The 22,250-nt window shown below is 39.8% G+C and overlaps 4 protein-coding genes across 4 annotated transcripts; 3 read left to right on the top strand and 1 right to left on the bottom strand.

Annotated features, from left to right (window-relative positions):
- The first annotated feature begins 392 nt into the window (after positions 1-392).
- Positions 393-13,955, top strand: LOC141439874 (uncharacterized). The gene is given in 10 exon segments (XM_074104295.1): positions 393-585; positions 661-1,596; positions 2,208-2,309; positions 2,890-2,961; positions 4,540-4,646; positions 5,288-5,349; positions 10,509-10,596; positions 11,795-12,036; positions 12,039-12,986; positions 12,989-13,955. Coding segments are annotated over 10 exon segments (2,856 nt in total). The 5' UTR covers positions 393-498; the 3' UTR covers positions 13,201-13,955.
- A 563-nt stretch (positions 13,956-14,518) lies between these two features.
- LOC141439884 (V-type proton ATPase subunit D 2-like) lies at positions 14,519-17,776 on the top strand. Its single transcript, XM_074104307.1, has 5 exons — positions 14,519-14,785; positions 15,763-16,001; positions 16,357-16,438; positions 16,908-17,022; positions 17,403-17,776. The coding sequence occupies exons 1-5, from the start codon at positions 14,519-14,521 to the stop codon at positions 17,573-17,575; spliced, it is 876 nt and encodes a 291-aa protein (XP_073960408.1). The 3' UTR covers positions 17,576-17,776.
- A 192-nt stretch (positions 17,777-17,968) lies between these two features.
- On the bottom strand, positions 17,969-19,861 carry LOC141439882 (uncharacterized). Its single transcript, XM_074104305.1, has 4 exons — positions 19,500-19,861; positions 19,241-19,410; positions 18,634-18,714; positions 17,969-18,063 (listed from the first exon to the last, which is right to left on the bottom strand). Exons 1-4 carry the CDS (start codon positions 19,759-19,761, stop codon positions 17,980-17,982), a joined length of 597 nt encoding a protein of 198 aa, XP_073960406.1. The 5' UTR covers positions 19,762-19,861; the 3' UTR covers positions 17,969-17,979.
- Positions 19,862-19,930: 69 nt separating this feature from the next.
- On the top strand, positions 19,931-21,734 carry LOC141439883 (NADH dehydrogenase [ubiquinone] 1 alpha subcomplex subunit 13-like). Its single transcript, XM_074104306.1, has 3 exons — positions 19,931-20,108; positions 20,359-20,579; positions 21,087-21,734. The coding sequence occupies exons 1-3, from the start codon at positions 20,012-20,014 to the stop codon at positions 21,222-21,224; spliced, it is 456 nt and encodes a 151-aa protein (XP_073960407.1). The 5' UTR covers positions 19,931-20,011; the 3' UTR covers positions 21,225-21,734.
- Positions 21,735-22,250: the final 516 nt, after the last annotated feature.

Here is a 22,250-nt window from a genome sequence, read left to right as displayed (position 1 = left end):
TCGAAGTTCGTGACTTTTTGTGTCGTTCCGTCTTTCTGACGCTTAAACTATTTAATATGAGAGTGAAAGAGACGGTACGATATGAACTTCGATTTTCGAATTTTGGAGTAGGCCCGCTGTCACTTACTGACTGACTCTTTGACTTTTTTTAATACGGGTTTATTTTATTATCATCTGGCCCATTTGGCCAAAAACTTGATTCTGATTTTGCCTAAGATTATACAAAAATTGCAATTAAAGTATAGTGTTTCAGTTTTAATTAGATTACATTGAAGAAAACAATACAACAACGAAATCGTTTTGTCTTGGTCAATTTGATAAAAAGATGAATAATCAAGTTGTCTGTGCCCTCTAGCAACACTGTTGAAAAATATTTAAAAAACAGACGAAACGTCAAATTTGCATCGAGTCGAGTTGCGTCCGCTTCATCTTGAAAGATGCTTTCTTACTTGAAATTAATGATTCTGAAGTAAAATCTAACGTTAATCGACGGAAACTATGTCTGGAGGATTAATTGAAAAAGTGTACATAGGTCTGGACAACGCACCGGCCGCTTTCGACATCAAAGGGCGTATTCTTGGACCAGTATGTTACTGTTTTCGTCTCGTCAGATTTCTTGTTTTAATGAGGCCAAATTCTATTAAGTCTTTTGTGTTTCAGAATGGGACAAATATAGAATACATCCGGTCGGAAACTGGAGTGTTAGCTGTGTTGAAAAGTGAGAAATTCGAGCCTTTGCATTTGGCTTTGCATCACACAAGATCAGAAGCTTTGGCGGCTGCGCGATCGTTGGCGTTGAATCTAATTGAGACTATACGAGCTGAATTGGCGCAGTGGAGTGCAGCGCAGGCGGGGGGTCCGCCGCCGCCATTGAATGTGCCTCCGCCTACTTTGACGACAACAACGGCGCCCCCGCCCGTTCCACCCCCTGTCGCCACCGTGGCGTTGTCTACTCCTACAACATTGACATCCCCAGCACACCAATCAGTCATCCCCCCTGTTGTTAGTGTTGCCTCAGCCACTACGCCACTAATGACAGTCCGTCAACCAACAGTACTACAACTTCTTCAACCTCAGCAACAGTATGTCCTGAACCAAGAAAATGGTCAATTAATACCTATAGTCCAACCAGGAGTTCAAGTATCAAATGCCAATTTTTCACACTTGCCTATTGCCCAGCACCTTGGACATTTGCAGCAACATAATTTTGGAGGGACGCAGATTGTAGATTTATCTAGTATGCAGCCGGTTAATGTGACACAGTTGCGTCTGAGTGGTGTGCCGTCTTCCATGTCTATGATATTGCCAAACGGGTATTCATTTCCTCAAGCTAGTTTGACTTCTTCAGATACAACTACGGTTAGCTCTGCCACAGCAACACCGGTAGTATGTGCAGCGCAAGGAACAAATTCTTGTCAGAAGATATTGTACAGTACGGATAAAGGGGATAAAGATGTAAAGTATCATATTCAAGGAGCGGATACGGTGCAATGGGCCATGCCTGGGTCACAGACAATGTTGATACCTTATCAGCATCTGCAAGATTTGACGGCCAATCAAGGGCTACAGAACTTACAGCCACAGCAATATGTTTCGGTAAGCTAATGGTTCTAGGATAATATCTAAAGTTAAATTCAAATAGCAGCCTAATTAACTTAATATTTTAATTTAATCATAACAATAAAATTAATGGAGTAAAGCATAAATCAATAATTAACTTTCTGTTTCACCATCCACTGGTTAAAAGATAACTGATGGATAAATGTAATGCCATCTCTCGTCATCTCGTCATTGTCAAATAAAATTAATCAATGGGTGGAACAGCCCATAACAATCTAAGTTATAACCTGAAAACTCTAACCAACAGTTATTAAGAAATGATAGTTTTGTGATGATTCATCATCATATTAATGATAAGACATCCACTGTTAGACACAGGCCTCCCTCATAGACCTTGTGATGATTTGCAATGTAATAATGCCAAAAACCATAAATCAGGAGGAAAAAAACAACTATTCTGACCAATAGTCTAACCAACATATTCACAGTTCATAATCGGAATCTCTGTTTATCTTGATCCAATTCTTTTTTACAAAAAGACACAGAAACAGGTTTCCGATTCCAAGCTCATTAGACAAAGACATGGGGATTGCAAATATAGTTTTTCTTCCTCCAATACGTAACTAAACTAAATCTCTTACTACCAGATTGCTCCGGCCGGTGGCTTGCCACAAACCTCCTTGCCCCTGTCAGCAGCCCAGTTCCAGCAGCTACAGGCAACAGGCACAATCATGCAGCTCAATCAAAAGGTAAAACAATACAAGTCATGTATGTTAGTTGTCTCCTCAAAATCTGAATGGGCATTTATCAAAAGATTGCTTTCCTTTTTTCGACTCGGGATTTGCAAAAAAACACAGCTATCAAATTAAACTGTACCTAACTGACAAAGTTTCCTGAAATTCTTCTGTATGGAAATTTTTTTTTAATACCAAAGAATTATAGTAGTAAAGAAGAAAGTTTTTCATATGGACATTTAGGTTTAGTTTTAAACACCTGTTGGCATTTTTTTTGCAAATTCGAGTTGAGAATGAAATATAAAACCTCTTTGAGAAATGCCCAATTGTAGGTCATTTTATGACTGAACTGCGTGCAATTCTGCATTATTTTACTAGAAACAGTATTTTGAAGATAGAATTTATGTTATGTTTCTATTACTTTCTATTGACGAAAATGGTCCTATATAAATAAGTTTGAGTGCCTTAACTAGAAAACTTACTCAATTAGAATGTTAAGATACTTAAGATAGATTTGCAAGTTATAATATCAATCTACTAAAGAGTCACAAGTTACAATGTCATCTACATACAAGTTTTTACGTATTGCCAACAGCCCATAGTGAGCAGTGGTTCTTTGATTAATATAATATCGACCGGACAGGCGTCGGCACCGCAGGTTCTATCCGTGAGCATTATAATACTTTATGTCGTGCAATCACCTTACACCTGGCTTTACTCATAGATCCAACATAAGCCCTATACAGAATCTTAAACGTGTGAAGGATGACATTTGACATATTTTCAGGCCACCAGTTTAACACAATACCTTGGTCTGATATTATCTTGGTACATATTTATAAATCTGTAAGGGTCTACCCTATCTGGCGCGGGTACACTTCGCGGGCGCACGCCTGCGGGTGCGGGTGCAGGTAAAATCCTTAACGCTGCGCAAGAGTGCTCATTACTATTTTTCAATGTAGGCGTCCGGTCCACCCGCTCCGTACAAACCGCATCACCTAGGGTAGGCCCTAACAGAAAGGCTAAAGGCTCATTGCATCTCACGTGCTAGAACTAGTGTCTATCAATAAATTATTTTTGGCCGAAACCGATACTGAATCTTCGGCGTCAGTCTCAGCTCACTTTCGGCCAATACAGAAACTGAAATTAACTAGGTAAAGACCAAAATTTTAGTATAATTTTTCACAGACAGAATTTAAGAAACATAAAACGGTAATCGAATGAAAACTGTCCTAAAATAGTTTTTTGACCATAACAGGTTGAAACTCAAACCAAACTGTTGGTTTGGCACTAAAATCCTTGCCTCTTAATGTCTCCTTTACGCGTCTAAGATATCCTAGGCTACTATAACAACTTTTTTTTTCTTTTAACTCAGTTCATGCTTCACGGTTAAGGTTATTTGCCATGGTTCATAGGTTATCTTTCACTAATTATTTTTCTTTCTAGGTTATAGGTTTGCTTGTTCTCTGTGTCGCATCACTAGTCGTCTCTCACTGTTTTAGATTAATTTATTAACCCCTAAATCGTTGGTGGTCGTTCTTTAGCTGTATTTTCACGCTGTTATCACCGCCACGCCACACTAGCATTAATACGACTGAGAAGGTTACTTATGGCCATACTGTGTTCTTGGACTGTGACATGCGCAGAAATAAACGGTCAGCGTTTACACTTACCTGCTATGGACTGTACTTTCTTAAGCCATTGCACCCTTAACTCTGATCAGAGAATTTCGACACATGATGCTTAGCATGCTAGGTTTTTTTTTTGGCGGAAATAGGTACAATTACCTATCTTTTGCTAACAAACAAGCGAGGGAGAATGGGATGGACGCTTATTAGGATATCTATCAAAACAAATGTGACCTTTAACTATAAATATGTTTTTGATTATTTCAAGCGAGACGATGCAATGTAAATAAAAAAAAATGTGGTTTGAAAATAAATTATGTTATGAGGCGTCGCTTTGGTGATTACTGCGATGTGTTTAATTTCAAACTTCATCATCCCAGCCTATATACGTCCCACTGCTGGGCACAGGCCTCCTCTCAGAACAAGAGGGCTTGGGCCATAGTTCCCACGCGGGCCCAGTGCGGATTGGGAACTTAAAAAAAAAAAGAAGAAAAAAAAAGTGTTTAATTTCAAACTTCATTAACAGTTAATATTAAAATGACAGTAACCTTCTCAGTAAAGTGATAAATGTGAATAATTTTGTAAATAAAACCTTTAAGATTCTAAAATATTTTCAGAATGCATCCACGCCAACGAAAAATATAGGCCAAGAAAGTCGCGGCCAGAAAAGACTATCCGATGGTACTCCGAGCCAACTGCAATTGAGACCTATTGCTCCTGCAGGGTAAGTTTTAAAATAAATACAATAATGAACAATTTGATTCGAATAATATTATTTTTCAGATGTTACGGAAGACCTAAAAATTTGCAATTTAATGTTGAATGAGTATTAAGCCATTCGTTGTCGGATACAATGTTAAGATCAAGATTTTATGTCTTTGGTAAACATATATTTGCAGAATTAACTACGATATATCCTAAATGAATTGTTTATAAAGAAAAGAAAAATTGTGGAAAATGTCACAGATTACTTAAAATTATTTTACTTGTTTGACCTATCTGACGTCTGAATTGGCGTTAATAAATTAAAGCTTCAAATGTTATTTCTACAAATATCACTAAAACATACAACGACGGCAGCGGACAACGCCACAAAAATCCAAGAGTTGCCAGATCTTGGGAAAATTGCTTGAATTATTTCTTCCGTTCCGGTCAGGGAATGAAAACTGTTTCCAAATTCCACTCCTGTCCAGCTTTAGCCTCCGAAAAGCAAAATACTGCAGATGCGTCTAAAAAGAGGTTGGGCGCCTGATTAAATTCTTCAGAAGCACTTTAAAACACGATTTTTGGATGGACTTTTTTTGGGGGTTTGCATGTGTTTTTGTATTGAATTTATGTGTATTGAAAGTGTTATGTAACGCGCAGGTCACATGTAAGCCAGGACAAAAGTTCGACGAGAGACTCCCGCTCTTGGACGGCGGCCGCAGGTATATTGACGATTTGATGTTGTGGCAATAGCGTTTTCTTTTTATATCTAATTGATGTAATTAACTCAATTGATTAATAAGCGAATAAATTTGCGTCAATATTGTCTACTTCGTATTTATTATTGTCTAATGGCAATAGAATTTACAGTCTAAATCAAAACCGAATCTTTCACCTCGGCCATAGTGTAGGCGGAAACCGAAACTTATTTAGACATGTAATATAGAAGCACTTGATTCGTCGTGCTATATGAAATTTATTATTAAAGTTGATATAAAATAATAATACTTAAGTATTTATTTATTATATGTATATATTTTTTGATGCCTCAAACTATGAACTTACCCTAAGTTAGTCAAAAAACTTGCGACAATTCACGAACGCCGAAATTAAACATTTTAGCCGAAACCGGTAGTTCTTTCTCTCACTAGTATTTATAATGCTATTTTTTTTCGCTAAACTAAACCAGAATTCCGAACCGATTCAATAGTTTCGCAGACTAAGGGTCTCCCCGCACACCTATCGACGCGGAATCGTCTTTAACTGATCAAAAAATTCGCGATACGACGTTTCCCGTCGGCCGAGCCGATCGACGTCATTTTCGCGCTTAGTTATAGCGTTATTAAATCGGCTAAAGCTGATTCCGTGTCATTTCAATAGAGATGGGAGAAGACTGACACCTAAATTTCGGCAAACAACCAGCATGTTAAAATAGCTGCTCTCTTGTAACACTGATAGACAAAGGCAAATGAAGCTACTTAGTTACAAAATTAAAGCTGTGTTACAGCGCTCTAGAAGAAAGGCAATATTCACGTCTTTTTATTAACCGATTTCAAAACTTCATCGTACTTTACTTTCATTTAACCTTGAAATGGAAATGGAAATCACATCACATGATAATGCTTTCGGTATAAAATGTTAAACGCTGTTGTTTAATTTCATTTAATAATTTAAGATTAGTGGCGAAATTCTAGTTTCGACTAACGTTGCAATTGGCGTAGAGTTGTTGTTGTTTTATGTAGTATAATTTTTAATGTTATTCAAAAAAACTTATTATTTGCTTCTGCTTGACTAATGTTAACGTTAAAAGATTTGCGTAACTAACCATAATGGCGTAATTATATTTGTTTTATTTTTTATTTTACTTTTAGATTTAGTTGTCTACTAATTTAGTGTTTGGAAGTCAATGGCCCAGCAGAGGACTCTTCAGCGGATTAAAAAAAAAACCTTTTTCTAATTTAAGCATTTCCTTCATAGATCTGCCTTCAACATACGAGTGTGGAGCGTCGAAAAATATTTCCTGCATTTCAGCGGCTGCGGTGTTACTTTATTTTGCATGAAACCATTTTAACAACTTTGAATCACGTATAAGAATCTTCTTTCACAGGTTGTAGAAATTGAGCGGAATTTTCCTGTCTGGAACTGTTGGTATCTGATACTGGAACAGCTTGCATGTTGCGCTGACTGTTTTTTTTTTTCCGGCCCATGATGTGCCTCCGGTTTATGGTATTAAATAAAACATTATGCTTCGTCTTTTTATACCATCTCTTTCTCTAGCGGCGGTTTCATGTTGGTTTTGTGGTTGGAATATTGTGCTGACATTGAATTGAAAAATATTTTCACGCTTCTATCTAAATTGATATTTTTTACGATCAGAAAGCGTTGGTGGGGCTCGTAGCGTCCCGCCACTGGTTAGAGAAACAATAACTTTTCAGTACCTCTACCATGAGTTTACAGTGACCGTACTCGATAGCGACGGCGTAAATTATTTGTAGAGGCGCTGTACAATTCTCCTCCATACAAATAATTTACGCCGTCGCTATCGAGTACGGTCACTGTAAACTCATGGTAGTGGTACAGTTCTTTGCCTGTTTAGCAAAATGCAATGCGCGTCGCATCTATAAACTTTAGAAAAAATGCCTCCCCCTACGGTTCTCTGATATGTTTAGGTACTAGTTCATTTAATTAAGGAATTGGCGTCTATTAAAGAAGCGAGGCCTAGTACCACTATTACCTTGACAGAATAAGCGTCGAGTCTTGCATGCGATTGTTGAATGATTTTTGGCCTAAAGAATCTCGTACCTTGATTAGGCCACAAGTCCCGCGGTCATCCATATATCAACTTGTCGGTTCACTAATTTTTCGCAACTAACGTTTGGCAACCTGATTCATTTCGCAACTGTTTAATATTTCTGAAACTGTAAATATTTCAGGATTTTTATAAAAGCTAATCTAACCTAACCTAAAGGGTTCTACACGATGACCCTAAAATAAATCCTGAAATAGTCACAGTTTTAGAGTTTGCGAAATGAATCACGTTGCCAAACGTTAGTGGCGAAATGAACGGATACCCAACTTGTCCGACCCTGTTTCAATAATTAGCGGGCGAAACCCTTGGTTCCTTGTCATTAACGTTCTTTCCGAACTCATGACCTGGTTAAAGCCGCAGGGTCACGTTAGATGCAGCTACTGGAGGTCTATGGGGGAGGCCTACGTCCAACAATCTTAGAGCAACGCGGACTTCCTACGGACATAGACGGAAGGGAGTAGCCATTCGCCGCGTTCCCCTCTGTCAAAGTACAAGCCCAACTGGGCATACGAATTTTATAAAACAAGCGCGCTCTGATTTCAAACTAGCTAGACCGAATCGAGTCGCGCGAGTGAACGCTGCAGTGCTAAAAATGCCGAATTGTTCAGTTTTCTGCTGTAAAAAGAGATCTCAAGAGTCATCAAGCTTGCAAGCAAAAAGATAGTGTTACATTTCACATGTAAGTAAATTGTTATCGTATTATTGCTATTTAATTACATTTAAACAACAAAGTCGTACATTATTGTCGGATTCGTTTACCAACATCGAGTCCGCTAATCCGTACAAATTTCGGATCGGTCAAGCGATAACCGACTTTTCGCATGAACAACTTAATGTTACTGTCAATGTGTGAGTTTTGAGTCATCAGTATTGGTTTTTTTTATGTGTTAACGTAAGTGTGCGGAACTGCACTTGTGTGCACATTTCCCCCCGCAACAAACGCCAGAACTATTTTAAAGGTAATCTACCGCTAAGGCTATTACTCCCTTCCGGTAGGAAGCCCGCGTTGCTCTAAGACAACAATGGATGTCCTATTGCTGATATGATGATGAACGTTCTTTCCTTATTTCATTAGCTTGTTGCGTAAATCATTCCTACTTTGGCGTTTGTTTGTCTTGAAGCGATGCGTAGGTTTGTTTCCGGCAGCGTTATTTTTTATTTAGTCTCGCCTGGAAGCGTCAGCGTCAACATTTTCAAGAAAGCAACTCTTGATTAACTCTTCAGCCATTTCTTCCAGATCTCCAGAGCTTCAGTTTTCGGCACATGCGTTTTGCATGTATGTTAGGACGACTGCGAAACTGGTGTCACATCGGTTCTCTTTGATTTGGAATTAACACCAGCGCCCGAACAAAGGAGTTTTATTTATGAAGATCTCTTGCTCTTGTCATGTAGCTTACTGCTGTGAATCCAGAATTATTAACGAGAATAGCCATGGCACACCTTGTTGAAGAAACTGAATCGCGAATCAAGGTGGAACTTTTGTACAATACAATTCCGGATGATTTCTTTGATAGGATGTACTATGCCATGTCAATGTGACATGCACCTTGAAAAATTTCGACCTTGGTATGTACCATCAGCCAAATAAGTGGTCCATCAATTTTTAAACAAGTTCTTATCAAATAAATATGTCGCTAAAGTCGAACTTTCAAGTTGACAGACACGTCTATTGGCATTATTGTTTTATGACATGCAAACGATTCTCAACTTAAGGGTGGTAGACCACATATTTGGCTGATGGTACAATCGAGGAAACTCTTGGCCTCTCTTGGCAGATGTATGGGATGTCAATATGACATCAGCAGCACAAAGGTAAGCGATTCAGTTTCTTTGGCTGTACGTAAACTTTAAAATTAGCAGCGCTGCAATTCGCTCAAAAAACTTTTTAGTTTTTTTCGATATTGAGCATCCAGGTTGTTGTTTGTGTGACCTTCGCTCAGGCTGTCGACTATCTAGAATGTTCAATGTTACCTGTCCATTTTTTTAAGCTAATGTCTTCCTACTGTTTTGCATTTATTTACTTTTAAAAGCGTGCCATACTTTAATTAATAATTCCGGAATCCTGACATTTCTCGGTGGTAACAGACAAAAAAGTTTCATTAAATATGTGGTGGTAAATGTAAAGAAAAATAAATACAGAACTATATGTATTGCCGTTGAAATACTTAAATTTACAATTATACGTGGTTAAATTTTAAATCGCGTAATTTCATTTTATTTTGTGGGGGAAAGAAATGTTGGTATCAATCACTCGCAAGGAAGTACTGTATTTTTAAAAAATAACATTAGTAACTTTATACCCTTTTGTCATTCGTGATCAACTTGTTATTAATTCTAGTATAGGATACAATACTTTTTCAGGTAGTCATCTGAGCTGTCTCACTATTATCTCTATTTCTGGTCGTCAAAACGTTAAAAAAGGCTGCAGAAAGAGATTGTGAATGCGATTGCGACGCGTTGAGCAGAAATCTGAAGGGCTACTACGAAATTCGAAAACCGAAGTTCGTATCGTACCGTCTCTCTCACTCTCGTGTTAAATAATATAACTGTCGGCGGGACGGTACGATACTTCGATTTTCGAATTTCGTAGTAACCTTGCTGTTTCAGTCTGCTGGATTTAACATCAATACACAGTTGTGCCAAGCGTAAAATGCGTGAATGAGCAAAGCGAAGAGTACAGTCACCCGCATTAATATCTGCCATAGCGGAGCTTACAAATATACCTGACACGTCCTACCCGGCTTACTACTCTCTGCTCTAGCTCTGTCAGATATTGGTGCTGGTGGTATTATGGTCGATCAAAAAAGTGGATGCGACAAAAGCATGCGTTTAGTTTTTAGATAAGATTTTACAGCAAATAGATGGCGGACGGGAAGTTGAATAATATATTTGTCCACAGATTTGCGGAAGGAGCATCAGCTAATTTTTGGCGTCAGCTGATTTTTTCTATCTAATTTATTGTTTTTAACTAACCGCAGCCCAAGAGAACACCTGTGGATAGCGTAGCGGCATTTTGCGTAATGAAGCATGGCGTATTGATTTTAAGGTTAAAATAGCTTGTTCTTTTTGTAGCTAGAGACAACACTGTGGTTAGCATGGGGATGAAAATCAATCCAGCCCACGGAACTATAATACACGTGTCTTCGGGGCAACAGACGAAGTAAGGAAATTATCTTTTAATTAAAACTACCTTGAGACAGGCATAATTATCAAAATAAAATACACGGGTTACTCTTGTGTTAATAGCCAAGGTATGATACCTACATGTTTCAACCCAATCTGTGGTCCTTTGTCAAGGAGAGCTCAAACAGAAAGCCAACCGTGTGTTTGGTTATTAATACTTAGATACTTCAGTCCGCTAGTTACCGTGCATTTTATTTTTTATAATTAAGCTAATTCTCTGCAGACAGGGCCGGATTTAGAGGTGTGGAGGAAATAAAATGAGGGCCATTTGAGATTTTGATATTTTACTGATTGCCTGATTGAAGTGAACAAATATAGTTGGTTACTAGTGTTTAATCATCGGAATTTGAAAAAATAAAAAATCCGATGTCTCTATTGTTGGGGCCCCTTTTTTGTGGAGGCCCAGGGGCTGTTGTCCCGTTTTCCCTCCCCTAAATCCGGCCCTATCTGCAGGTATTGCTTTCAAAATATTCCTTAAATGGGTGCTTCAACTATTTCTTGCTGTTATTTTGTCCCGTCAGCGAGGGGACAAAAGTAGTACAGTTTAATAGAAGAAATGTTGTGTCACATTATATATATGTCACTATAACATGCTTTTTCTAGATGATCAATTACAGAAGAGGCTTAAAACTAACACAAAAATGCATGTTTGGCAAATTTTAATACTCGAAATTTAGTTTTAAAGAGTGACTCAGAAGACCGTAACTATAGCAAAGAGTGACAGGAAAAAGTTGATCGACCCAAATTCATCTTTAGGAAATTTGTGTTCGCGATTTCTATTCATAACTGGTACAGTCACCAGCATTAATATCTAGCGTGCAAAAATATGACACGTCCTTCCGGCCCTAGAGAGTCGTATCAGATATTTATGCAACGTGTCGACTGTACCATTTCCAGAACTTAAATAACTTTGACGTACATTACAGCAGCCACACGAGTTGATACGAACTAATTGGAACAATATATATTATTTTATAACTTAAAACTTTGTGTAGACTACAGGTACTTTTTAATTTCCAACGTTTTGGGTCCTTTTTGTTTGGAACTCGGTGACAAATTACGCTATTGTTGCAAGTTTCATCAAAGGGTTTTGTGCTTTTCAGACTAACATGATAAAAACCATGTCATTCTCTTCTCTTCGGTATCGCACTTTAATTTAACTCTTCTCTTTCCAGCGTATCGGGATCCGGAGTGACGCAAGACGGCACCGGCATGTTCATACGACAGATAGACAGAAATGCCATACAGATCCAGAGTAAAGACAAGCAAGACTTAACAGGCAACAAGATACAAAGCGCGACGCAGAACGTTCAAATGATAACGGTTCCACCCGGCATGACTGTGCTACAGAATCCCCTGAACATCAGCCAAATGCCCACCATGATAGGCCAGCCTAACAGCCAAGTGTACATGATACCGCGAACCAGCAAAACTTAGTGCAAAGTGGTCTACCTCCAGGATTCATAGGGCAGCAAGTGCTGCAATCTGGACAAAACGTGACCGTTATGCAACCAAACCAGCTGACCATGCCAAATGGCGTCCAATACAACATGCCGCTGATGCAGATGAATCTACCCCAGAACTCCCATTACATGCCGGCAGGGATCAATTTGAACACACAGCTGTCAGCACAACAGTTGAACGCAGCTCTAGCTAGTCAGCAGTTAACAAATGTCTCCGGGACAATTCCGCTGGTCCAAGCGCCTCCCCCGGCTTCACCAATAACCAACCAACAAACCCAACCACCCGTGCACCAAATAATGCCCCAAAACTCCACCTACCTAACCCCCACTTCGCAGTACGCCGGAATGCCGGCTCAGTACATGATGCAAACGAATTCAGGTGCCATAACCGTACCGACTAATAACCCAGTGCAATATACAGTTCCGACCAATCAGAGCGCGAATCCTCCAGCGAACACCGGGAATGGCCAATCAACAGCCCCCGCTGAAAACGAAGGCAACGGAACTACCAACCAGACGAATTACATAACGTCATCATCACAAGACAGTTACACATTAACTGGCGCGACAGTTCAGAATCAGAGCTTTTCAACCGACGGCACGGGGACGCAAACCGTGACGTTCACGGCAGCGAATCAACAGACACAGCAAAGTTACACCACAAACGGCAGTAACCCACAAACCCCTACTTACAACGTGAACCAGACGACCACTTCGCAGCCCCCAGCTACTTACCAGCCTGCAAATGGTTCTAACCCACAATCCACCGCGCAAACCTACGCGCCAGCGACGACGCCCCAAGCTGCCCAAACAAATTATTCACCTTCAACAACACCAGCACCCAATCAATCATACCCTGCAGCCAATCTGCCAAACATGCCTAACGTGGCTTTCCCTCCTACTCAGACCCTCAAAATCCTTACCCAAACGCTACAGGACAGAATATGGCAGCTTACGCGAATAACCAGTACCAGTACACGAGTAGACCGTGGTTCAGACCTCGTTATGGATCCCCACAGGGGTCGCCATATGGATCAGGAGCGGTACCGCCCCCTAATGGACCCCCCATGCCTGTACCTCCCCCAACTGGCAACTATAACTACTGGCAGGAGAGTTGAGAACTAGATAACAACGTTTGGTCCGAGGAAGGCCAATCTCTACTGTGATAATTGCTTCTAGCAAGTATTCCGTAGTATGGCTCTGACTTAGCTCGGCCTTAACGTTGTGCGTTTCCACCGATTGTATAGATATGTAATTAATATGACGGTAGTATAAGGATTGGTTGAGGTTTGATCACACCACTGTTTAAAATACACTAACGCACCGTAAATTGCACAGTGACGTGGCTCATGCGTAACTTTGTTGAAACGTACGTACCTTCCAGACATGTGCTTAAAGTACACATCCGCAATGAATTTTCATTGAATGTCAAGCTTGACAATCCTATCAACAACTATTTAATTTACTTAAAATTATATTTCATGACCACTGCTATACTTATTATATTACATCTTGAAGTACTATTCTTAAAAAAACTGCTTTTACAAGAAAGTTGCGTTCTTTGCGTCAAATGGTCGCGTCCATAGAAACGCGATTTAGTTACCCACTTGATTACTTTTATGATTTTGATGCAACATAATTCAAGGTGCGTCAGCTTTTTTTAGCAGCAGTGTGGATAGGTACGCGACAAAAACGTGACGCGCGGCGCGTCACGTCACTGCGTTTACCGTGCGGCAGCGTATTTAGAGTAGTCGTGTGGTCGAAACTTTAGTTAATAGTTAGGGTAACAGACTGCTTTAAGAATAAAGAGTACATTTATGAAATGTAAAAATCATTATAAAAAGAATAATAATAAAACTACATTATATTTCCTAAATAATTGTTTTTTTTTATGTAAATCGCATCAACTTGGATAAGCCTGTACATAGCCATTATCTAAGGTATAGCCCTATATAGTTCACGATAGTCAACGTATCAGATGGAAGTCACAAAAGACCAGCGCAAACAGGCGGACGTATAGAAACTGTCTGCTTTATTCGTACTAATTAGTATATGGTGTTAGTATGTAGGTAGTAACGAGTTAGTACCTATAATAATACTGAGTATACACTATACACATCAAGCTTTGTTTTAACAACTCTCACCTTTAAAATTAAATAATTACATTTTTTTTTTTCATTTTAAAATTCAACCAGATTGTGTTTAATTTAAAGTTTATGTGAATATATAAAATTGTTTCACTTTAATTTTAAAGGTGCGAACGTCGCGTAGCAGTATTTTATTTAGGTATGTTTTTAAACCAAACCAACCTCTACAAGATATTCTTTGTACAGGCTCCAAAAACACTTCATGATCAGCATGACATGAGATGTCTCTGCTGTCACTTGTCATAAATACGAAAAAACTGAAAGATACGTCACGAAGTTAATCACCGAAATGAACACAACCGATCGCTACCCCGCTACGGCGTCCCTGTTTATGCTTCGGGAGATCAAACGCCGCCAGGAGTTGGTACACAGAGGGCATGAGCTTCTCAAGCGGAAGACCGAAGCCTTGAGGTTCAGGGGGCGTCAGACTGCCTCCGACTTGTCAATCACGCAGGGCATCCTTGGACACACGCTGAGAGAGGCGTATATATCGCTGGCGGCTATAAAGTTTACTAATGGAGAATCTAATGCGCTGGTGCTTGAAAATATTGGACAGGTAAATAGGTTTAAACAGGGTTACGCTGGAGACCAGGGCCTAATAAGATTGTTAGGTACTCAAACAGCTTAGTAGTGCACTAATACCTGATTGACCCATGTAGGTACTTTATTTTAAATCTCTATTCTGAAGCCACATTCGTCAGCACACTAAATATCTAAAGTACCTAACTTGAAATTGAAGTTAGCTCTGCAGGGCTACTACGAAACTCGAAGTTCGTATCGTACCGTCCCTCTCGCTCTCGTATTAAATAGTATAAGTGTCAGAGAAACCGCATGACACGAACTTCGAGTTTTGTGTTTCGTAGTAGCCCTGCTGGCACCGGTAACAAACTTATATTTCGATGTTAGCGATCGCGGTGCATAAACGGATTTAAGAGCGTATACCTGTTGAGCTGGCAACGTTGCATTTTTGTTAGTTTTTCTTGATTATTCCATAAAAATTTAATGAAAAATAAAAATGTGGTCTGATAGAACTCTTCTTAATATGTAAGTCTCAGCAGGTATAAACGCTCTTAACGGCCGGTCGCATTCACCATCTCTTTCTAGTCATACCGTGTGGCAGAAATGGGTAAAAAGGTCGTGATTCCAACTGCGATAGACAATAAGGCTGCCGCAGCATGGCACCGGCTCCTCGAGCACGCTGTGGAAGCCGACCTTGTCCCTCCGGACCTACTGGTTACCTGTGACCAGCCGAATGAAAGGGGTCCGACGGCACGTGATAGAGGCCGAATGGAGCAGATCGGACGCGAAGGCAGTCTTCCGACTGGGAGCCGACCGGCCGCGACGGTAGCCCAAGGCAGGCGTCTGAACGCGCGAGGTGCCGACCGGCCGCAAGCTGCTTAAATTTCATTCAAATATGTGATGTTAGTACTGCGCAGACGCTCTAAATTCCTTTGGCATCTAGTAAAGTGCGCTCGGCCACCGTCCGGCCCGATGCTGTCAGTGGAAATCGTACTTAACCCTGTCCGCACGCAGGCCCAAGTCCGCGTGCGCCGCATCCCCGAGAACATCTCCGGCGTGGCCACGGTCTCGCTCCAAGCCATCGAGGAGTCCGGCATCAGCGACTCTCTGCGCTACGCGGGGCTTGGCGCCGGTGGACACCGCACCGGCGAGGCCAAGAAGGCCTTCAGGGAAGCCGTCCATATACTGATCAAGTTCGCTTCGCTAAGGAACACTTGTATACTGCTGGATACGGCTATACGGTCGACGTTGAGGTACGGGTACAAGATGAACAGCTAATCCTATTCCTACTGTAGCGACTCGTAGCGCCATCTAGTGAGCAAATAAAAAAATAAACCGCGTCATCGAAGTTTCTCAACTCGGACAGATTTGGACGCATAGGTATACAGGTATACACAACTTCCGACGCCTGGAGAGAGATTTCTCTGTTGTATATAGTCTCTCAGTCTCTCCCACAATACTAATATTATAAACACACAGTGAGAAAGTGAGTATGTGTGTGTGTATGTTTGTTACTCCTTCACAATAAACCGCTGGACAAATTCAGATGAAATTAAGCGCGCACAAACTACCGCAGTTGTTCGAATAAATTCGGCCTTATAATTTCAGAAAAGTGAACGGCATTGAAAAGGTCATAATGCCAAAACTACACAACACCGAGAATTACATTCAAATGGAAATGGCTGAAAGGGTACGTTTCTGCTTCTCATTTATGTTGGCCTACATGTAGGCGGATAGAAAAAATAAGGGTGGCTCTCGACTGAACAATCATTATGGATTATGTATGTGTGCAGTCAGAGAAACTGCAGAGCTACTACGAAACTCGAAGTTCGTGTCGTGCGGTCCCTCTCGCTCTCGTATTAAACATGTGTCAGAGGGACCGCACGACACGAACTTCGAGTTTCGTAGTAGCCCTGCTGAATCGCGCAAAAGGGTAGAACCTTCGTGCTACTGATGTTATAGTAACATTCCATACATCTGCCTAAGAAGTCAAAGCGAAATTGATTATTTATGTATTTGAAACTATGCTATGTTTACATGACCTTACAGAAAAATCCAATGCACCTTGAAACTTGAACTTATTACATACCTAACAATGAAGTTGTGAAAAGGTCCTACCCGGTACGCGATTAGTTTTGTCGACCTTTTGACTTTTACAGGAGAGAGAAGAGTTACACAGATTAAAAATGGTAAAGGCGAAGAAAATTAGAGCCAAGGCTTTGGCAAAATTACGTCTTGAGCACCCGGAGTCGGGAGGCAGTGGGGAATCAAGTGGTAATTATGTTTAATGATTCACAGACATATTTTCTATGGGCGGGTCGCTATTACCTTTATTCTTTAGTCAAGTGGTGACAAGTAATTAACACACAACTAATTAGGTATACAAATATTTTGCCTACAACGTTATTTTCTTTTTTGGTAAGTTACAATTTTAACTTTACTGCCGAATATACAAGTAATTCTAATTTCCCGCCAACTTGCAAAGCCCCTAGTCGTAGTATGAAATATTGCCAACTGTAAAAAGTGTTAAGCCCGATGCACACTTTCAATACTTGTACTACTTATTATTACTTATTTTGTGCTTTGGTCCCTTGTGCCGCGGGTAAAGGTAAGTATATAGTTGTAAATGTATATATTTTTTATATTCGTTGCAGAAGTTGCAAGTTCCCGATCGGCATCCCGCATCCGCTCCATAGAGTGCCTCACCAGCATTCTTTACACCTGCAACTCGCCGCTTTCGTCCACCACGGACTCTGCTGGTGACTACAGCAGCTACAAGCCGACCTGCTGTCCCCCGGGCTGGGACGATGAGGACCTACTGTTTTAACTTTAAGGGGCATAGCTAACTACTTCGCCTTTGAGATTGTTACTCTTATAATGTGCCCCGAGCTTTATGTTGCAATACTAGGCCCTTTACAACGAAGGGCGAAATTCGAGTCTTGCCGTCCCGCTCACGCTTATATTATTTAAAACAAGAGTGAGATGGACGGTGCGATACGAATTTCTAATTTCGTAGTAGCCCCTCAGACCGCTTAGGGCCAGTCTCTTAGTAGTCTGTGGGGGATACTCGGAAACGCGTAAACGGAATAAGCCAATTATTTTAATTATTCCTATTATTAGTTGCCAGTGTAGGTTATGTTGCGTTTTAATAATAATAAAAAATAATGTACTGACCAAAGTTTTATTTTAAATGTAAAATTTAAAAAAGCATTATAGTAATTTAAAAACTCATTACAGCACCCAGCCGTTGTCCAGCCGCTCTTCCATGGGCTTCGTAAAATATTGGCATCTTCGGAACTTTTCAAGTATTTCACCCTGTAAAAATAACGTGAAATATCCGAGGCATGTTTTACGATGACTCAATACAACTGGAAGTGGAAGTCTCTGTCTAATAAGAAGAGTTAATAACGTCAGGTGACATAAGCAAAAGTCACTAACTGCAAAAAAAATAGTGGAATATAATCACTGCCACCTGACTTCCACTGGTGCCACCGACGCACGTGTGCGTTCAAAATATATGACAGCGGCACTGGGCGAAGTTCCGAAAACGCATATGTGCGTCGGTGGCAGTGAATGCGTTAACCTTACGATGCTATGCATAAGTTTGATTATCCCTCTTAACTTTAAGTGGTAATTAGTGACTTTTTCGTGACACCCGACGATAAGATACTGGTATTATTATTATTAGCGGTTAGTTTGAGTGTGATTGATTAAACATTGTCAGGCCTCCCACTGGACTAGTGAACTGACGATATCGCGAGTGTTGCGAGCAACCAGTGGATGCAAGTGGCGAGTTGTCTTTCACTGTAGCATTCTAAGGGACCTTATTCAGCAGTGGACACCTGGCTGATGATGATGGTTAATATAATTAAGATGCTAACTTACTGGTCCTGTCTTGTTGATGCACTCGCTGTAATAAGTGATGGCACTGGATCCGGTTCCATACAACGGATATTTTAAATGCATCTAGAAAAAACATAACTGATGAAACATTGCCTAATTAGCCCTTACTTAAGCAGTAGCGGTTTTAGGGTAGGGCGCGTTAGGGCAACCGCCCAGGGCGCTGGACAGGGGCGCCTGAAGCCTATACCTTCTAGAAAATCACGCCCCCCCCTCTCCATATACGCTTATGGTGCTAGGAAAAAAATTGGAAATTATTGAGAGCCCTAACTAGTCTTTGCGAATATTTTGTCATCTTTTATAACTGCGTCCTTGAAAGTAAAAATTTGGTTCCAGTCTGGTAATTCCTGTACCTGCTCAGTGCGCACTGCCCTACTTGTGACACCGGGCAGTTTGAAACTTCGCGGGTACCATCAGCCAAATATGTGGTCTACCACCCTAAGGTTGATAATTGTTTGCACGTCATAAAACAATAATGCCAATAGACGTGTCTGTCAACTTGAAAGTTCGACTTTAGCGACATATTCATTTGGAACTTGTTTAAAAATTGATAGACCACTTATTTGGCTGATGGTACCACAATATAACTTACATCTTTATTAGCAGTGATTTCTAGATTGCGGGGTTCGAAATTGTCTTTGACATAATTCGCTTCGTATTCAGTGCAGTATTCCGTGACCGGTTGGGAGGAACCGAGCTCCTCAATCACTTCCTCCAGCATCTGTTCCCAGAAGAAGTCCGTGAGCATTCGCTTGCGGATTCCTTAAATAAAAAGTGGTCAATTAGATCTATAAATTCCAAACATTTTATTTTTTTTAAATTTTCCATCCATCATCTGATTAATGCTTTACCTTCGGAATGAGGAGCTTTTTTTGGAATTTTATATTCGCGTCTCATCTCACTGCCTATCTCTGGAGGTGGTCTTCCATCCTGTAAAATCCAAGGACGGCTGAAATTCTTTCCTTTCCCATAAGCCGAGCGTTCAGGAGGGACTTTCGGATACAACTTGATCCGTTCTAGGCCCTTTATTTTTACGGCGTCATCTTCGTGCTCTGGTTCAGGGATATCGGCCTGAGCCTCAGCATCAGAGCTAGTTGGCTCTGGAATATTCATGATTTGCAATTTATTGTTTAAAAATACAATACTTTCGAAACAGGCTCAAATTTTTTTATTTTATCAATGATGTTGTCGCCATGGAAACGATTGTTTTTATTTTATTTGAAGTTCTGCAGTAACTAAACGAAAACCCGAATTTCATAATCTGTGCTGTGCGGTGCAGCTGTCAACAAAAAGTCAAAATCAGTTGAGTTGACTGACATTTTTGTGGATTTGCTAGAGTCGGTGGGATCCCACAAAATTCCTAATGGATTGTGCTGTAGCTCGTAAACAGGACTTGCCCCCTCCGGGGGGCTACAGGCCCATTCCATACAAACGGATCCCTGCGAAACAATATTTTAGCGGTAAACGTTTACTATTGTTTATAAAATTTATTATGTAACTTTGTGTAGGTTAGGTCAGTTTGTTATTTTCATAAAAATAATCACTATATTCAGGGGTTTCTGGCCTAATTTATTCTAGCTCAATTTGCCAAATGTCGCTCTCAATCTTAATAAAATCATAACATGCATTATTGTTGGTCGAAATCTAATAACATAGTATTTTCCTACTATGATTCTAGATTTGAATCATTCTAGTTGTTTTTGATTCCAGGATATGCCATGTTTGCGGGCTTTATCGGTATGACCACTGGAGCATTATACCTGCAATATCTTACCTACAAGCAGATAAAGAAGCATGAGATTGAGATGCGCTCGGCCAAGATGGCTATTTATCCCATGCTGCTTGCGGAACGCGACCGGGAATACCTTAAACAGCTGCGCAGGAACCGTGACGCTGAGGCAGAGCTCATGAAAGATGTGCCCGGATGGGAAGTAAGTATTTTAAAACTTCAGTGTCATTACTTGTTATTAATGAAATTGAAAGTTTTTCTTTATTTCCTCCTGGAATGTGGTCATATTAAAAAGATTAGAGTGGGTTGTAACCTAACTAATTTTATAAATAATATTGTTGTTTCAAAATTCAATGTCTCAAAAAGTTGCTGAACCAATATTAATGAAACATGACTAACAATCATGGCAAAATTGATTGTTTGATGTTGTGCATTGTTTTCTGTTTTATGCAGTTAATTCCTATTTTATTGGTCAAAATAATTAGTGGGCTGCATTAAATATAGAAGTCAACAATTAATTCAATCAATCAATTCTTAACTCATAACATATTTTGTTTAACTTGTAACATTGATTGATTGATTGAATTAATTGTTGACTTTTATATTTTTTATCAACAATGGGTCAACTCGAAATAACATACCATTTTAATTTAGACATTCCAGAAGTTAAATTGGTCTTGGAGTGCAAATTGTTATTTAATTTTTTCAGGTCGGCACATATTATGGTGAAAAGGTATACAAGCTTCTGCCCAACGATACTCTTGTGGAGCCCATCTTCCACGAATACTATGCCCACACAGACCCCAAGGAGTGGTACAAGCGTGCCTACATTAAACTGATGTCATAAACCTCTACATCCTGAAGAGCTGATCTTTTCAACGCCAATGACAAATACGGAAGTTGCGTGACATGTATTTAATCTAAATGTCAAACTTTTAGGCATTTGCTACTGGCTGTAAATAAAACGTTTCATACGGAGTTTTAATGCCTGCGGAATTGTGACAGTGAATTCACAACCCTTTGTAAGTATGCCATTGACAAATACAGACTATAACTGCTGGTGGTAATATCTGTATGACAATCAATGTCAACTGTACTATAATATTCTGCATCATGTTTGCGCATAGTGACTTTTGTATTCGTTGTTGGTGTTCGAAATGCAGACATAGAACCTTGTAACAGCAAGGTGGTGATATGTGTGAAATTTAAATCAACATTCAAAATATGAATTTGAGTGAATCACCATTTAGTTAATTGAATGAGGATGTGGTAGATTGGCTGCAAACTGAATTTCCGTTTTATAATCATTATTTTATTGTAGTTATTAATTTTAAAAATAAATCAATGTAAGCAGTCACTTGAAGTTTCAATAAAGAGAAATACATAGCTTCAAGAAGCATTCCATGACAATTTGGAGGAAATGGTACACTGCCGAGCCGAGTCAAATAAAATACCTAGCGATTTCGAAAGTGGTTCCCATTCATACAAACTTTGGCCCATATGAATAAAAAAACAAGCTTTTAATAAATATTTTTATTTTTTCAACTGGTACAAAACTATAAAACAAAGTCGTATATGAATGAATTGCTTTTTGCCCTGTCTGAGAACTTAAATTATTAAAGTTATAATAATTAGGGTGAGTAGCCCATGACTGCTGCATGGGCAGGAACCAATAATGGAATATTTTTTCCGCTAACCCAATATTAAAAACGGACGCTACTTTTTCTAAAACTAATAGCACTTATGTGCAGATAACTGATGATCATAACTGGTAAAGTTCATGATTGGTGAGCTATGAGGCATTGAATCCTTGCTGTCCATTACTGGACACTACTGTGCTTAACATGTCCATGATTGGTGCCGTCACCCTAGC

The sequence above is a fragment of the Choristoneura fumiferana genome, chromosome 21 (genome assembly GCF_025370935.1).
Source record: "Choristoneura fumiferana chromosome 21, NRCan_CFum_1, whole genome shotgun sequence".
Taxonomy (NCBI): Eukaryota; Metazoa; Arthropoda; class Insecta; order Lepidoptera; family Tortricidae; genus Choristoneura; species Choristoneura fumiferana.
The sequence above is the reverse complement of the archived record's forward strand: the minus strand, read 5'-3'. Positions and strand labels throughout refer to the sequence as shown.

What these genes read in the sequence shown, in the direction of transcription:
- LOC141439884 (XM_074104307.1), top strand. Translation starts at nt 14,519, where the DNA reads ATGAACACAACCGATCGCTACCCCGCTACGGCGTCCCTGTTTATGCTT. An exon ending in GCTATACGGTCGACGTTGAG is followed by an intron (nt 16,002 to 16,356) that starts GTACGGGTACAA and finishes TTATAATTTCAG; the next exon opens with AAAAGTGAACGGCATTGAAA. An exon ending in AAATGGAAATGGCTGAAAGG is followed by an intron (nt 16,439 to 16,907) that starts GTACGTTTCTGC and finishes TGACTTTTACAG; the next exon opens with GAGAGAGAAGAGTTACACAG.
- LOC141439882 (XM_074104305.1), bottom strand. Translation starts at nt 19,761, where the DNA reads ATGAATATTCCAGAGCCAACTAGCTCTGATGCTGAGGCTCAGGCCGAT. An exon ending in AAAAGCTCCTCATTCCGAAG is followed by an intron (nt 19,411 to 19,499) that starts GTAAAGCATTAA and finishes TTTTTATTTAAG; the next exon opens with GAATCCGCAAGCGAATGCTC. An exon ending in GCATCAACAAGACAGGACCA is followed by an intron (nt 18,064 to 18,633) that starts GTAAGTTAGCAT and finishes TTATTTTTACAG; the next exon opens with GGTGAAATACTTGAAAAGTT.
- LOC141439883 (XM_074104306.1), top strand. Translation starts at nt 20,012, where the DNA reads ATGGATTGTGCTGTAGCTCGTAAACAGGACTTGCCCCCTCCGGGGGGC. An exon ending in TGCGAAACAATATTTTAGCG is followed by an intron (nt 20,109 to 20,358) that starts GTAAACGTTTAC and finishes TTTTGATTCCAG; the next exon opens with GATATGCCATGTTTGCGGGC. An exon ending in AAGATGTGCCCGGATGGGAA is followed by an intron (nt 20,580 to 21,086) that starts GTAAGTATTTTA and finishes TAATTTTTTCAG; the next exon opens with GTCGGCACATATTATGGTGA.